Here is a 16,645-nt window from a genome sequence, read left to right on the forward strand (position 1 = left end):
TCTGCAGGGTGGGTGTCAGGAGGATGGGGCCAAGCTCTTTTCAGTGGTGCCCAGTGACAGGACAAGGGGCAATGGGCACAAACTGAGGCACAGGAAGCTCCAGCTGAACATGAGGAAGAACTTCTTCCCTCTGAGGGTGACGGAGCACTGGAACAGGCTGCCCAGGGAGGTTGTGGAGTCTCCTTCTCTGGAGATATTCAAGACCTGCCTGGACAAGGTCCTGTGCAGCCTGCTGTAGGTGACCCTGCTTCGGCAGGAGGGTTGGACTAGATGACCCACAGAGGTCCCTTCCAACCCCTACTATTCTGTGATTCTGTGATTCTGTGACTCCAGAAGCCAACACAACACACCCGGCGCTAAGAGTCACCGCGCACGGCAGCACCGGCAGGGCCGCACCCCGCGGGCAGCCGAACGCCCGGCGCCGTGGTGTTCCCGTCTCCGAAAGCTGTGGTTTGAAAACCCCGGACTCGGGAACACGGTTCGGTTCGTTCTAGCACAGGACCAGGCACAACACGCTCGGATCGGGACGGCACGGTTCCGAGACCTCACACGTACGTTGTCACGGAATGGCAAACGTGTTTTGAAAGTTGGTGAGGCCGTGTTATTTGACAGAGGAGGAGGGTCAGACCAGTTAACGACTGCTGGATCTCCCTGGGATTTTTTTTTTTTTCTCTTTTGTGTGTGTTTAAAAAGAAAACAAGACAGCTGACGTTTTTCTTCACAGAATCACAGAATCACAGAATAGTAGGGGTTGGAAGGGACCTCTGTGGGTCATCTAGTCCAACCCCCTGCCCAAGCAGGGTCACCTACAGCAGGCTGCACAGGACCTTGTCCAGGCGGGTCTGGAATATCTCCAGAGAAGGAGACTCCACAGCCTCCCTGGGCAGCCTGTTCCAGTGCTCCGTCACCCTCAGAGGGAAGAAGTTCTTCCTCATGTTCAGACGGAACTTCCTGTGCCTCAGTTTGTGCCCATTGCCCCTTGTCCTGTCACTGGGCACCACTGAAAAGAGCTTGGCCCCATCCTCCTGACCCCCACCCTGCAGATATTTGTAAGCATTTATAAGGTCCCCTCGCAGCCTTCTCTTCTCCAGGCTGAACAAGCCCAGTTCCCTCAACCTCTCCTCGTAGCAGAGATGCTCCAGTCCCCTCCTCATCCTCGTAGCCCTCCGCTGGACTCTCTCCAGTAGCTCCTCATCTTTCTTGAACTTTCTTCCTCACTTGAGTTAGGAACAACTCAGACAGAGCAACAGATGAGCCTTGACGCCCCTTGCCGTGGGACGTTTCCCACTATACCTGCGCGTTTTATTTTCCAGTAACTTTTAGCAAACTCTCTGTCCCCCCAGAACACCCCCAGGTGTTCCAGCCAGGTGAGGCAAAACAAAATCTGGAGTCACAGACGGAGAGGATCAGTTGAAAAATACTAACTTTTAGCTCTCTCTGAAACCAAACCTGTAGAGGAATTGCTCCGTTTCAGCACAGCGATTCTGCGGCTCCTTCACACGCCTGGCCCACGCGGGGGCAATGCCCCACAGAGGAAGCTGTACCCAACGTGAACCACACAGAGTCGTCACGCACCTTCATACCTCAGTGCCTGCAGAACACAATTCAGCTGCTAACGGGAGAACAGAACCAGGCAGCTCCAGACTGTAGCCAAAGTGGTGTTTAATGCTTCTGCTCTTGTAAGGAACAATTTACAAAATACAAAGTTAAAATATCATAGAAATTTAACCTGAATTAAAAACAGACCATATGCCTATATACACGTAAATAAAGTATCACTCTGGTTATTTTGTGTACAAACCACAGAATTAGGAAATATAAACTGTATATATTTTTTATCAATAAAACAAAATTTGATAGTTATACAAGGTGAAGAAAAGTCTTACAAAAATAATTTTGTGGTTCTACTGCATATTTGACATAAAATCTGCTTTAAAGAAATATTCCCCTGTCCCAACCCGTATGGCATTCATCTGTACCGATCACAACAGCTTTCTGATTCTGACTGACAAACGCTGAAACAAACTACAAACACGGTCCAACTATTCTAAAAAACCAGCAGGATTATAAACCTTCACTAAATTAAACTGTTAAACTACAGTTTGTTTTTGGTACTGGCTGATTTGTAGCTGCACTCCGTGCCCCACTGGGAAGGATGGAGTAAGGAATCCCTCCCCAGCCAAAAGATTCACTGTAAGGTTGATCCAGAAGCGTACGCGCTCTTACCAGAAACGAAGACGTTTCCGCAGAGCTCCACGTGCCTCTGGTCAGCCAAGGCGCTCAGCCGACACCGCGGCAGGAGCGGGGCCGGCAGCCGCTCTGCACGGACCGGGGCACGCAGCCACGGCCCCGCGACGCAACGAACGCCATCGCAAAGCCAGCACCGGCCCCGTTCTTTCACCTCGGCATTCCTTACACAGAATACAGCTCAAATTCACATCTGTGCAGGGTGTTTATCAGCAGTAGCATTCCCAGAAATGTAAGTAAAATCTGTTCAAGTTTTTGTTAGGACTTACGGCCTCCCACAACAGGGAAGAATGCAGAACCCTGAATAAAAAAGCACAGTGCATTTACCCTCCTGCCTTGAACGGCAACTCCCAGAGGTTTCTTCATTATTTTTTTTTTATATATTGTAAGCCGACTTCAGAAAAACAGAAAGGAGGGAGTTGCTACTTTTGACAAATACCAGGAAGAGCTATCCTTGCACTGTGCAAATTAAGTGAGGGTATACACACAGACTTGAACTGCAGACAGACAGGAACTACTTCTTAAATCTTGAAGGTGCCAATGCTTCATAAAAAGAGAAAAGTAAGTTCAACATTCTCCTGGTAGCCAGTACGTTTCTTGTATCAACAAACAACAGCAAAGAAAAAAATACTGTAGGAAACCATAGATATTTTCACAGTTTTGTGCCATTTGATGTTCAGGGCTTAGCTATGAGGCAAGAAAGGATGCCCACAACAAAACCTGATACAAAATACTGGTTTTGTATTTGTAAAAAGTCTTTTCACTCAATACACGTCCTGTCTCTTGGACTGTTCCCACGCATCTGCCTGCAACCAGTCACTAGAGCGTACAGGACGTCGAACTCGGTGTTCCTAACTGACCCAGTCTGCTGCTTTTGCAGTTAAGTAACCAGGGACGATTATCCCGGAAACTGAAATGTTAGGGATCCAACAATTAAAATTCTGAAGGACTAGAAAGATACAGGTGAGTTTTCATAGAAATCTTTGCCAAGGAAGAAAGGCATCACATTTATGTATCAATCCCTTTCCCCCCCATGCTCCCTCTTTCATTACAAATTGTGTTGTGATGCAGCAGGGACGGTAACTGCCAAGTGTTATTCGTTCCTTTTCTATACTGCTGTATTTTATTGACAACAGTCAGTATAACCATGTGTTAGTGGTAACTGGGACAGGCTGAAAATGAGGGGAGTTCACCTTCCACCAGCTCATCTAGTTCTACACCTCTTTTTGGAGCTCGTTCTCAAAACAGATGAAATCGGTAGGGGAACAGAGGGGTTTCTTCTATCAGTATTCTAGAATTGGTGTGACATCTCCTGTATTGTGTTCCTGGAGAATGCAACAGGCTCTGGTTCAACAAAGAAAAAACCAAACCCTACTTGTGACCGTTTTACTCCAGGTCACTTTCTACAGCATAGCATTTTTAGATGTTCAAAATGTACGTGTGAGTAAGGTAACTTCTAATCAGTTAGATTTGATGTAAACTGCAGCATTACATTTTCAACAGTGTCAAGGAAGTACAAGGGGCCCACGCTCCCGCTGCAGGCTAGAGAGTAAAACAGCCAGGACCAAGGCCTCCAGTGCTGTTCAGCTGCACAGCCGCAGTGATCTCCAAGGTCAGGCCTGCGGCCCAGGGTGGACAGCGCAGCGAAACACCTGCACGGTCTGCAGTAACAGTGGGAAGACTGATATGAAAAATGACATTAAAATTGAACGTCAGTATGACTTCATCAGCCTCTACTGCAGCCAGGAACTATGACAAGTCCTGTGACTTATGTACGAGAAGATTTTACAAAAAATTAGCAATGGTTACTCTAAAAGGAGAAGAATTAAAAAGAATGTGGCACAAAACCTATGAGGACCATAAGGAAAACCAGTCGGTTCTCGCTTTTACCAAATTCCATACCAGATTAAAAGACAGTTAAGTTTAAAGCAAGCAGAAGAAATATATGCACTGTCTCTGTGAATTCTTAACATAATAAAATTTGAGTTATTTAAACAAAAAGCACCCTTTTGGTTTGATAATCCATAGACATACCCCCCATGTTTAAACATGATGGCATATGTCTTTGCTCTAATGTATTCTAGCAGAAAACTCCCCCATCATGGAGTCCAAGTCTACTTTTGATATTCTCTCCTATGGATACCTTAAATTTTGACCATACACTGTTCTACTAATCACTACTTGTTCAAGCATTTTACTTGAGAAACAGAACAGGTTTTGAGCCATTTTGCAGTAACTAAACTTTCAGATACCTTTTAGCCTTTTACCTTCAAGCAGCTATTTCAACTTTCACAGCACAGGAACTGATGCTTAGCCATCTTTTTTTTTTTTTTGGCTGCTATTATTACCAGGATTTTTAAAAAACAAGGTTTGGAAAATGTTGTAGAAATGAACTGCCCACAAAATATGATCTAGCGATCCTGGCAACAAATACATAATTTTGGTCTTTAGAAATCATTTTATATTACTATTTTGCACAAGTTGATAAACTCTGGTATCAGTATAGGGAAATTTGCCCATCATACTGTCGTTTCAAGTGAGGATACGTTCCTTCCTAGCATGGGTAGACACTATTGCTTGCATCAACCTGTACTGGGAGTGGGAGGATTCAAGAGGAGCTTCCGATCCTCACGGTAGTAGGGACAATACAATTTTTAAAATCATGGTGTTTCTTGGAGATTTGATCTTTTAACAGATTTTACTGTTCTTGTGATTGAAGAAAATGTTGAAGTGTCTGAAAAATATCGCACTTTGAAAATACTTATTTTCTATGTAACTAAAACTTATATTGGCTTGGAGGAAGCTTATTCTTTCCTAACCAAATATTCTGTACATCAATTTAGTGCAGGTCTGCTTCACAGACTTACTTCCTCACCTATTAGTTAACTGAATTCAGTATTTGTATGGCATTTGTATATTTAGGAAGAGTACCTCCTTAATAGCAGTCAACTCAGTGCTAACTACAACTCCACACACAATATGGGAAGCACTCTAGGGCTCCGAAAACCCATTCTCTAAGGATTTTGCAGTCTGGGAAACTAACCTGTAAAAGCCTGTCACTGGATCTTTGCAGCTTTGGAGTTACCATTTTAATACGAACTGGCTACCGGCTGCGCTCATAACAGGAGATGCCAAGTGCTGTCATGACTGCTGTATCTGTTTTGGGTTGAGCTCTGCCCAAAAGCTGAGCAGCATCAGGACACAGCTGGAGCTCCGCAGATCTCCAGAGAGTGGAGATTGCCTTCTCTGTGAACTTCGGCAGGTCACGGCCATCTCCCCCCAGTGCACAGGGCTAACACACCGCCACCCAGTTCTGAGCTGTCATAGAATGGTTTGGGTCGGAAGGGAACTTAAAGATCATCTGGTTCCAACCCCCCTGCCATGAGCAGGGACATCCTCCACCAGCCCAGGGTGCTCACAGCTCCATCCAACCTGGCCCTGAACACTGCCAGGGAGGGGGCAGCCACAGCTTCTCTGGGCAACCTGGGCCAGGGTCTCACCACCCTCATGGGGAAGAATTTCTTCCTAATCTCTAATCTAAATCTGCCCTCTTTTAGTCTAGAGCCGTTCCCCCTTGTCCTATCACTGCACACCCTTGTGAAAAGCCCCTCTCCATCCTTCCTGTAGCCCCTCCAATAGCACTGGCAGCTGCTCTAAGGTCACCCCGGAGCCTTCTCTTCTCCAGGCTGAACAGCCCCAACTCCCTCAGCCTGCCCTCGTAGGAGAGGTGCTCCAGCCCTCAGATCATCTTCGTGGCCTCCTCTGGCCCCGCTCCAACACATCCGTGTCCTTCCTGTGTTGGGGGCCCCAGAGCTGGATGCAGGACTCCAGGTGGGGTCTCAGGAGAGCGGAGTGAAGGGGAACCTCTGCCTACCCCAGAGCAGCCACTGAGTGTCACACCCGAACAGCCCAACTCAGCTATCTTGGAGTCTAAAAATATGAAAGTGTTTAAAAACTATATAGTCCCATACACTGGCAAAGTGCAGATGAAATTATCTGTGACAAGCTAATAAAATCGTGTTGGACAACAAGTTTAAGAGTTTTTAAACAGATTTGTTCCAGTATCACAGTAACTGGAAAGACAGTCAGGGAGTGTCAGATGCTATCTTAACAACTCTGTGAGAACCCCACAGAGCTGAATTACTATTCACCTTCGCTTCGCGGAGCGCTGTTCGAATAATACTGCTTTTTCTATTAGATATCTACCTGCCACATTCACAAAACTACTTGTTATAAACAAACCAGAAGTTTAGCGTTAGATACCTGAATTCGATGCATATTTTGAATTTAAGCATAAGTTTCAATAGGATTTTTACTGGCCTTCACAGCTGAACAGCCATCTAAAAACGAAGACATTTCTGTCCTCCCATCTCTGCCTGCATACACAGGGCTCAGCTAGAACTGCAGGCCCTTGTAAATGCAAGGACCGCTCTCCAAGAGTATCAGAGAAAGTGCCCAAGAGAGACAGGAAACTCCCTTGCATCAACACGACCTTTGGCCCAGCCCCAGATGATGACTGGGCCAAAGGCCAGATCAACTTAACTACTCTAAAACAATAAATCAACTTTTTTTTTTTAACATATACTGAGCTACTTTAAAAGCAGAAGCATTTTTTCGAGTGTAAAACAATGATACTTATAATTGTGCACTGAAAGAGTAACACACACAGCAAACTGCCATGTGCTGAACGCCACACAGAGAGCCACGCTGTGAGTGAACGCACAGATATCCAGCTGCACCGGGTTCACAGGCGCATCTTCAGAATTTAAAAAGAAAAGCAGCACTGCTGATCTGCCATCTCTCGATTTCTAGAAGCTCAGGATATGACTGAAGTGTCCCTGAAACGACAAAAATTTCACATCACTAAAAACTGCCTCACCAAAAACAGAAGTCTTTTCCTCAATACATGTTTTCAAGCTTCATTTTAAAAGAAACCCGCAGCTCCACTAACAGCATCACAAATATTCCCTTTTTCCCCTGAGGGTCTCGTGGACAACTAAAAAATCTGGACAGTAAAGGGAATGTGCAGTGTAACCTGTATAAGCAGCAGGACTGAGTTATGATACTTGTTTCGCTCATGAAATTAAAATATACTCATACAGAACATAGATCATTTTAGCATCATGCTTGTATACCTTGTTTTTATTCTACCATTAAATGTTTAAAGACTTTGAGGACAGAACAGAAATTTACTTTCTGGTTGGCAACTTCCATTATAAACTCAAGTCTGTATTAGTTTATATCACACTGTATTTGTTTAAAGAATATATTCACAGTAATACTTACAGAACATCAACCGAAAAAGTTACCTCTACTTATCATGCAACATAGAAAAATCTCAGAAGCGATGGTTCTCCCCGCCCTGAAATCCTACCTAGCTTCCTTCTAGTTGACACCACTTCTTCCTCTTCTTCTAAGTCCCTGCCTAAACAGTTAATTACACATTAGTCCAAAGAGAGCTTATAAAAAATGCAACTAAAATAGTACTCTTTTCTCAAACTGTGATTTAATATACATCTATTATTCCTTCTGAAACATGTGGTAGTCATTAAATATAGAAAGAGAGGTCTAAAGGTTAAGAGAGCAAACCTCATAGTGATACTGCCTTCAAATGCAGGTTGAAGTTCACAGCACCTACAGCAATAACACAATTAAACGTGTTCAGGAAAGCTGATGCTGGTGTAGCTCCCCACAGGACTGATTAGCAGCCTAAATATTAGGATTTCTTGATGCAAAATAGAGTCCTGATAAGACTCTGCACAACAATGAAAAACTGTCTCAGCCCAATATGCTTTGTGTTTGACTTGTTCCAGTCTGGGTGTTTTAATTTCCCTACCATCAGTAGAATAAAGCTACTTATACGATTTTAACTTTGATTATGAAAAAAATTACAACAATCTCTTGCTATCTGTAGGCTCCCCCCTTCTGTTCATCTCAGCTGTTCTGAAGGACTTCCACAACGCCTGCTAATCACTGTGACAGTCTCCGATTCCTGAAGTGAAATTTCAACTGTGTAGAAAGTTGTCTGAGCTCTTACTGGCTTACTAGACACTATACTCTTACTATTGTCTTGTTATTATTCTAAGAATGAATATAATTTACCAGTATAATTCCTGCCAAATTTACTGAAATGTAACTGTATTATCTGTTATGCCACTGGCCACAAATAACTGATTATCTGTAACACAGCTATACGCTCAGTTCACCACCCACACGCAGAGGCGCTGGAGATGAGTCATGCTGTGGACGCGAGGACACTCGCACACGCCAGTCTGCATCAGGGTGGTTGTCAGCCCAACATGACACGGATTCAGCCACGCCAGAACACAGTTCTGGCTGCTCCAGTCCTGGCTTCGTGTGGCACCAAGTCCAAACTCACAAACTCTCCTAACGAGCAGAGCAGAGAGTAGAGGAGGGAGCAGCAGAGTCCCTCCTCTCTGCAAGAGCAAGCTGTCAGGGCAAAAGCAGTCCTGTTTTTCTTTTATCCTGATTGTTCTGGCCCCGTGACTCAAATAACAGAGAACTGAACATATCCGCTGACTTCACTATTCCATTACCAAACATTGTAGTTTACTCCTCAAACTCTAATTTATATCTGACATTTTGCAACACACACAGCTCCCTACACTTCCCGCACTACAGGGTACATCATGAAAATCAGAATTATACTTAAAATCAGTCATATTTAAAATAATCCTGGCTTGAGCAAAGTGCTTTCCATTTCAACTCAACAACATGAGGCTAATTTAGCAAGAAGTCTAGTGAGTAGCTCTACAAGGGCTCCAGATTTTTGTAATGCTACCTTGAATTTCTATACTGAAAGCACAGGACAGTCAAATAGAAAAAATACTTAGTTTTGAGATTCCAGTTCTCACTAAGTAGAGTCAGCAAGTTTTTTTTCTTTGTTTCTTACAGTTGTAGCTGAAAAGCATTTAAAAGCAAGTAGAATAGCTCATCCATTGCAACCAAACTTCATCACACAAATGTTTGTGGCAGGGGTGAATGTTACCCCCTCGAGTTGTCTGGTTTTTATCTCAAGTTCATTACTAGGCCATAGGAAAAAAACACATCAGGGTTAAACATGTGACTTAAAATAGAAATGGTGTTATCTGGAATTACAATATTTGTACTCATGTTGCAAAAAAGCAGTCATAGTTTTCCACAATTAAGTGGTCACTGATAGCTGGAATACAAGATTGACTTCCTAATGGGCCAATCTGAGTTTTAATCACAAGATGTTCTCTTCTTTTTTTGGGTTTTAATCCCCGAGACATTCCCCGTGTCCCCAAAGACTGTAACACACCTGGAAAATTCCAATTTGGTAATCTGCACATGTGGTCATAGTGGTTCCTATATTCGTAAAGTCAAGCCTGGATCTGGTTTCTATGTTTTTAAAGATGAGCAGAAATCAGCTAACACAGTAAGCATCTTTTCAGTCACAGCCCCTGACTTATGACAACACCCTCGACCTCACAGCAATCAATGTAAACTTTGCCATTAACTCCATCAAATCAAAGATTCTAGTGCAACCATTCGGCCTTTCTGCAGAAATGCAGGGCATTCCCTCGCACCTCTCCTCACTTTTGGCTCTCTGAGGAACCCCCTGTGATGGTTCAAAAGGATGCAGAGGATGCAAACAGAAGTGTAGCTCCCATACATTTAAGAAACTTCCTAAACTTTGGTTAGACAATTTGCTCGAAGAATGAAGCTGTAGGAACACCATAACCCCTTCCACTGCTACCAGCCATCACCTCTTGAGGGACCTGGCCTTCCACTCAGGGCAAAAAAGAGGGGGGTTAAGATCACTGTCACCTGTCAGGGGGAGTTTCTAGTGCTACTGCTGCAGTATGATGGCATGCTGCACCGTGCCAAATCACAGCTGTGACGACAGCCTACATACATAAAAAAGGACACAGGTTTTCAACAGCTCGCTTTGGAGGCCAAGCGGAGCCTACGTGAATCAGCTCAGAAGGCAGCGCTCTTCAGCTGTCCAAACACTTGCACTGCTACTCAGAGAAGTCAAGTTGTCTGTGCCAAGCTCTGATTGCCACTGGTTCTTTAGCTAGCTCATCTAAAACCAGCCCCGGCATGTCTACAGTGTAGTATGGTTAGGCTGTCTGCTCTTTGGAAAGGAAGTATCCAATTAGAGGAGAAAACTGGAGATAGACTGGGATTCCTGAATATTTCACTATGGTCCAGTAAATCAAGGAAGACAGAAAAATGGAGCAGAGGAAGTTGTATGTTACTGTTTGCTTCAGTTACTTCCTAAACTCTGCTTTTCAGAGTGAATTTGAAAAATGTGTTTGCGGCCTCCGTATTTTCCAACTGCTGCTGGAAATGTATTAGTTTGTGCTCTGCTGGCACACCTCAGAAACGCTAAATCAATCTGCCTTCTTTTATTTACATGCTTTATTCCTGAGAAATGTAATTGTGGTTTTTATTAACTTTATGTTTTATGGATCTAATACTTAAGAACAAGTCTATCTTTTATGTCACAGAAAGAACGTTAATATACTTACAGATTCTCCAGCAATACATCTTGGGCAAGGCTGGGCAGCACCTCTACTTCCACGGTTTTCAAAAATCTAATGAACAAAAACATATACAAAGCCATAAAAAAGGGGGCAATTACTTGCAATTTTATTACAAAAGGTACTTTTAATGTGTTCTTCTAAAAAAAAATAGATGTTGTTGACAGTCTAAACGTACCATTGAATTTTGCTTTGTCTTTGTAGCCCAAGGACCGCAGTCGGCAGAGACGTTCTGCTTAGAATCCATCTCCATGGCACAGTCAATGAGGCGAGCATCAGCCTCGTGTGGAAGGGTTTCCAGCAGCTTGCACGCTCGCTTCTGAAAGAATCGAGAGCAATGTTTACACGTCTTCGCGAGGCGTAGGCCATTGAGCACAAGATTTCAGGATTTTATCGTTTGTGACTGATAGGGATCTGACACTCAGCTGGAACAACACTAAGTTGGCAACGGATGATCGGATACTAGGCCGGAACACCAAAAGTCTGTATTAAACACTGCACCTCGTGCTGGATGAGCAGGGGAATCTGCAGATCGCAGTAAATGTCTCCACGCCTCAGCTGCATGAACTGGGGATAAAACGCCACTGGGAAAAGAACACACTTCACTCTCCATTAGCGTATAAGTCAGGCTGGCGTTTATCAAAGGCGCCGATGGGGGGAAGTTGTGTGAAATGACTAATTACATCAAGGAAACGGAAGGAAAACCCCGAAGCCAAGTTAGACAGCTGCGAAGACGTATTTTGTAATGATTGTTGCATCTTTCTCCGAGCGCTGCCACCTCTTTACAGCTTTCCATTGCCACGCAACCAATTCACTTCCCGCTCTCGAAGCTCTGCCCTGAGCTGCTACCTAGTACGGAACGACACGTGGATGTCCTGGAGTCCATGGCACTCCACCTCCGGAGGAAGGGCTGGCCTTAGCAGGGTTGTCTTTCTCACGGTGCTCAGTGCCCCAGCACAAGACGAGCGGTCCCCAGAAATACTGCTTCACTGCTCTGAGAAGCGGGTTAGGCACTGGCAAGGGTAAGTGGAAGACACTGGCAAGTCTGTGGAAGACACCGATTGGAAACCTTAAGGAGAACATCCTTGGCCTGTGACTGCTATCCCACGCAACGGGAGGACGACCTAAATCCTAGGGGCTCCTTGAAGTTCCAACAGAAAATTAACAGAGTAATGGGAAATTTCAAAACTGAGATGGACGTTTCAGGCTCTGACTCTGAATTCCAAAGAGATATACATGCTGTTGAATATTTTTCTGATGCCTTTCTGAACAAACTTTATTTAAGGAATAACAATATCCAACCTCTCACAAGCATATGATTTCACAGGCAGAAGCTGGGCTGCCACAGAGCTAACAGACTATTGAAGCGTGGAAACGAAACTTAAAATTTGAATATGTTATGCAAAAATAAAATGGATCAATACAACAGGAACCTCAGTGGAAAACAGTTGAAACGAGAACACTGTCAAGGAATACAGGATATTTGGATGGGAAGTAAATCAAAAAGTGAAATATGTATTGTACTAAGAAAGTGAATAATATAATAACAAAAAGCCTGAGAAGGTCCTCTAAAGATAGCCCACCTTCCACTGGGAAAACATTCTCTTCCCTTTGTTGCTGCAGAACTCGTCCTTTATTAAAAGGTACAGCATAGTGGCACAGCAGCACAACTAGCAAGATGTGCAAAGATAAAGGAGAAAAGGGAAAATGATTTACTGTCATACATCAGAGGAAATCTGGCTTATTAAAAATAAATTCAAGGTATTGTGGTTTTTTTTTTGGGGGGGGGGGGTTAAGATACTTAGCATCAGTGACAGGAATTCAGCATACAGAGTAGATGGCTGAGAAACTGCTCATACCAACGCCGAGACAATTTGTGGAAGTTTCTGGCAGAGGCTGGCTTCAGGGAAGACTTCGCTCTCTGGAGTTCTCCCTCTTGGGAAAGAAACAATCAATGCACCAATCCTGCCTGTGCACAGAGCACACTTCCTGCAGGATCCAGTCGGCCTGTGATTAATAAGGATCAACGAGCCAGCTATTCAAAGGGTGAGAAAGGAGTTCACCAGAATGACTGCCTTTGTTCGGGAACGATCACGCTACACCCAGCTTGGAAACGCAGTTTAAGACAATCTCATACTGTCCTACAGCAGGCAGAAAACAGGGCCCTCTGCAGAGAAGATACCGTGTAACTTTCTTTTCCAGCTGCAAAGTCCTGGAAAAGCACACGCATTTTCACTGATGTTGAAAGGATAAAGGCCTCACAGATGCTGCTTTTCATGAACAGGGAAACTAAACCAGTGTACAAACTAGCTACACCAAAATAACTAACCTAAACGCAATGGAAATTATTTTTAAGAAAAACTACCACCTGCTTTTTTTTTTTTTCTTAAATTGAGCTGTAATATTTGAAAGATCTATAAATTTAGTATGTTCATCACAAGCAATTTCTGTTTTGTTTACTGCATTTTTAAAAGCCAGGCTAGCTTCTGTTTTGTGTTTCATAACCCTGTAGGAATAAACCAGGTCTCCATCCAGCCCAGCTTCACTTAGTTTAGCTCCGCTGGATGCCTTTTTGGGAAGGACAAAAAGGCTGTGTGTAGATGCTCCCCGTTCTTGGGGCCCAGCTCCCTACTGAAGGAGGTGCAGATGCCTCAGTCTGGGGAAGCAGAAGGAATGCGGGGTCAATGCCGGTCCTTGTCCTGGCAAGCTTTCCTTGCAGCTCAGTCCAGACCAGAACACGCCATGGGATTAGCCCTAGCCTTGAAAAATTCTTTACTGGCCTCTAAATCCAAATGCCTTAAAACCAGTACAACATCAATGAGCTCCATCCTAAAGCAAGCTCCTGAAATACAGACAATAGCTACGTCAAGGTACAAAAGGAAATCGTAGAGGTTGAGGGAACTGGGCTTGTTCAGCCTGAAGAAGAGAAGGCTGCGAGGGGACCTTATAAATGCCTACAAATATCTGCAGGGTGGGTGTCAGGAGGATGGGGCCAAGCTCTTTTCAGTGGTGCCCAGTGACAGGACAAGGGGCAACGGGCACAAACTGAGGCACAGGAAGTTCCGTCTGAACATGAGGAAGAACTTCTTCCCTCTGAGGGTGACGGAGCACTGGAACAGGCTGCCCAGGGAGGCTGTGGAGTCTCCTTCTCTGGAGATATTCAAGCCCCGTCTGGACAAGGTCCTGTGCAGCCTGCTCTGGGTGACCCTGCTTCGGCAGGAGGGTTGGACTGGGTGACCCACAGAGGTCCCTTCCAACCCCTACTATTCTGTGATTCTGTGATTCTGTATGTACAGGTATACAACACACAGCAGGAGGAATCTGTAGGGAATCTTCCCCAGTCACAGCCGCCAAGAGCACAGGACACTGCACAGTAACAGCATCAAATCAGAGGATGATTCAGACTTCGGAACGGTTGTGCCCCCAAATCCAGGGATCAGCCTGGCCCAGTTTGCCTCAGCTGGCAGAGCTGAGCTGGGAGCTCCCCTCCCCAGCGGCCGATTCAGCGATAACATCTCTGCAAAGGCCGGCTGCAGTGTTCCTGACGGCTTCAAGCCCCAGCACTGGCAATAATTTCAAGCCCAAACAACAGAATCCCAAGGATGAGAGTGACAAATGTTCTGGTATCAGACCTAAAAGGTGCAAAACTCTGTACAGCGTCACAGCTGCACGCGTTACAAAGTAAAGCACCTTGTCTGCGTTGCCGCCCGGGCTCGTGCTGATAGCTAAAATCAAAAATCAAAAATACCGGTCAGTTATTTGGCTAAGAAGTCCCTGCACCACAGCGAGGAGGTACCAGATGATGGAGAGCATGGTTGGATGAGCACCTCAACAGCCAGCGAGGGCAAGCGCAGGAGCTCCACCTCATGCTGGCGATCGAGCACGTGGCTGCAGCAGCTCAACTGCGCCCTTAAACTCCTTAAGCCGTGATGACCCAGTTGTAATCCTGACCACCACAGCTCGCTATTACAGAAAAAACCCCAACCTTGAACGTCTTGTCTAGGTGACTCTACATAGAAAATGTCCTGAACAGTAAAAAAAAAAACCAGTTCTCTTTTTAAAACTGCCTTGCAGGGCTTGACTCGTGTATTCTGCTGTCTACAGAGGCAGCGACAGCAGTTCCGAGCTGCTCTCTGTCATAGGAGTTTGAGAAGAGTGTCACCCGGTCTCCAGACAGCTGGCTCATTAATGCCTTCGTTAGTGGACAAACTGCAACTCATGAACCAGCAGAAAGCTATTATTTGCCTCCCTAACCTCAAAACCAGACGCAATTCCTCCTTTCCTACGTAACCTGGTCAGTCACAGCCAGGAAGTTCGCGGAACAGACGCTCCTCGCCCTCTGCCAACGGCGTTTCTCCGAGGCACGAGGCCGGCCCGCGCGACGCACGCCTCAACAGGGACATCCGGCACCGGCCGGGGTTCTTCTTGGAATCGCCGTTACCTCGTGCCAAGTTAGCAGCTCGGCACTCACTAGGATGAGGTGGTGGATGAGAGACCTTGTCGGCAGGAATCCAACTGCAGGAACAGCCCCAGACGCCCAGGTGAAACCAAGAACTGTCCCAGCAGAGCAACCTGCAAACGCTCCACACGCCGCTCTCGCGAGGCGCATCCTGGAGCCGGGGCAGCAGAAAAAGGACGGCGCTGACCGTGCCACCAGGCCCAGAGGGAGTCAGCCGCCAGAAATAGGGAGCTTCTTCAGAGAAACATGGATCTTCTTCAGAGAAACACGGAGCTTCTTCAGAGAAACAGGGAGCTTCTTCAGAGAAACAGGGAGATTCTTCAGAGAAACAGGGAGATTCTTCACAGAAATAGGGAGCCTCTTCAGAGAACCAAAGAGCCTCTTCAGAGAAATAGGGAGCTTCTTCAGAGAAACAGGGAGCTATTTCGGAGAAACACGGAGCCTCTTCAGAGAACCAAAGAGCCTCTTCAGAGAAACAGGGAGCTTCTTCAGAGAAACAGGGAGCCTCTTCAGAGAAACAGGGAGCCTCTTCAGAGAAACACGAAGCCTCTTCAGAAAAACACGGAGCCTCTTCAGAGGAACACGGAGCCTCTTCAGAGGAACACGGAGCCTCTTCAGAGGAACACGGAGCTTCTTCAGAGAAACATGGAGCCTCTTCACAGAAACACGGAGCCTCTTCACAGAAACACGGAGCCTCTTCAGAGAAACACGGAGCCTCTTCAGAGGAACATGGAGCTTCTTCAGAGAAACACGGAGCTTCTTCAGAGGAACATGGAGCCTCTTCAGAGAAATAGGGAGCTTCTTCAGAGAAACAGGGAGCTATTTCGGAGAAACACGGAGCCTCTTCAGAGAAATAGGGAGCTTCTTCAGAGAAACAGGGAGCTACTTCAGAGAAACACGGAGCCTCTTCACAGAAACACGGAGCCTCTTCAGAGAAATGTGGAGCTTCTTCAGAGAAACTCCACTCCCAGCGAGGAGCGGGCGGCCCCAGCCCGCGGGCGCTCCTCCCGCCGCACGCAGCCCCGCTCACCACGGCCCGGGGGGCCGAGGGGCTCCGCTCCCGCCCTCCGCGCCTCAGCGGGGCCGCCCGCCCGCCTCCGCGCCCGCCGCCGCCAGGGGGCGCCCGCCGCCTCCGGCCCCCTCCCGGCCCCGCGGGACCCGCCCCGCTCGCTGCGGGCGGCGGCGGGAAGGCTGCGGGGGGCTGCGCGGGGCCGGCGCTCCCCCCCACCCCACTCCTTCCCTCCTCTCCTCCCTCCCCGGGGCTGCGGGCGGCGGGACTCACGCGCTCCGGCTCCGCCTCGTGCGCGCCCATCGCTCCCCGCCGGCCCCGCGCGGGTCGGTGCGGCGCGGCCATGGCGGCCATCGGCGCTCCGGCCCCGGGCCGGGCGGGCTCCGCCGCCGACAGCCC

At 46.5% G+C, this 16,645-nt stretch overlaps 1 protein-coding gene across 2 annotated transcripts; it reads right to left on the minus strand.

The window, feature by feature from the left end:
- Positions 1-1,653: 1,653 nt before the first annotated feature.
- C6H10orf143 (chromosome 6 C10orf143 homolog) lies at positions 1,654-16,610 on the minus strand. 2 transcript variants are annotated; one of them, XM_075423939.1, is made up of 4 exons: positions 16,520-16,610; positions 10,957-11,094; positions 10,767-10,832; positions 1,654-7,085 (listed from the first exon to the last, which is right to left on the minus strand). In XM_075423939.1, exons 1-4 carry the CDS (start codon positions 16,598-16,600, stop codon positions 7,056-7,058), a joined length of 315 nt encoding a protein of 104 aa, XP_075280054.1. In that variant the 5' UTR covers positions 16,601-16,610; the 3' UTR covers positions 1,654-7,055. The 2 variants fall into 2 exon arrangements, with proteins under 2 accessions (XP_075280054.1, XP_075280053.1); XM_075423938.1 differs by having other exon boundaries at positions 10,957-11,097.
- Between the last annotated feature and the right edge of the window lie 35 nt (positions 16,611-16,645).

This window comes from Opisthocomus hoazin, chromosome 6, assembly GCF_030867145.1.
Source record: "Opisthocomus hoazin isolate bOpiHoa1 chromosome 6, bOpiHoa1.hap1, whole genome shotgun sequence".
NCBI lineage: Eukaryota > Metazoa > Chordata > Aves > Opisthocomiformes > Opisthocomidae > Opisthocomus > Opisthocomus hoazin.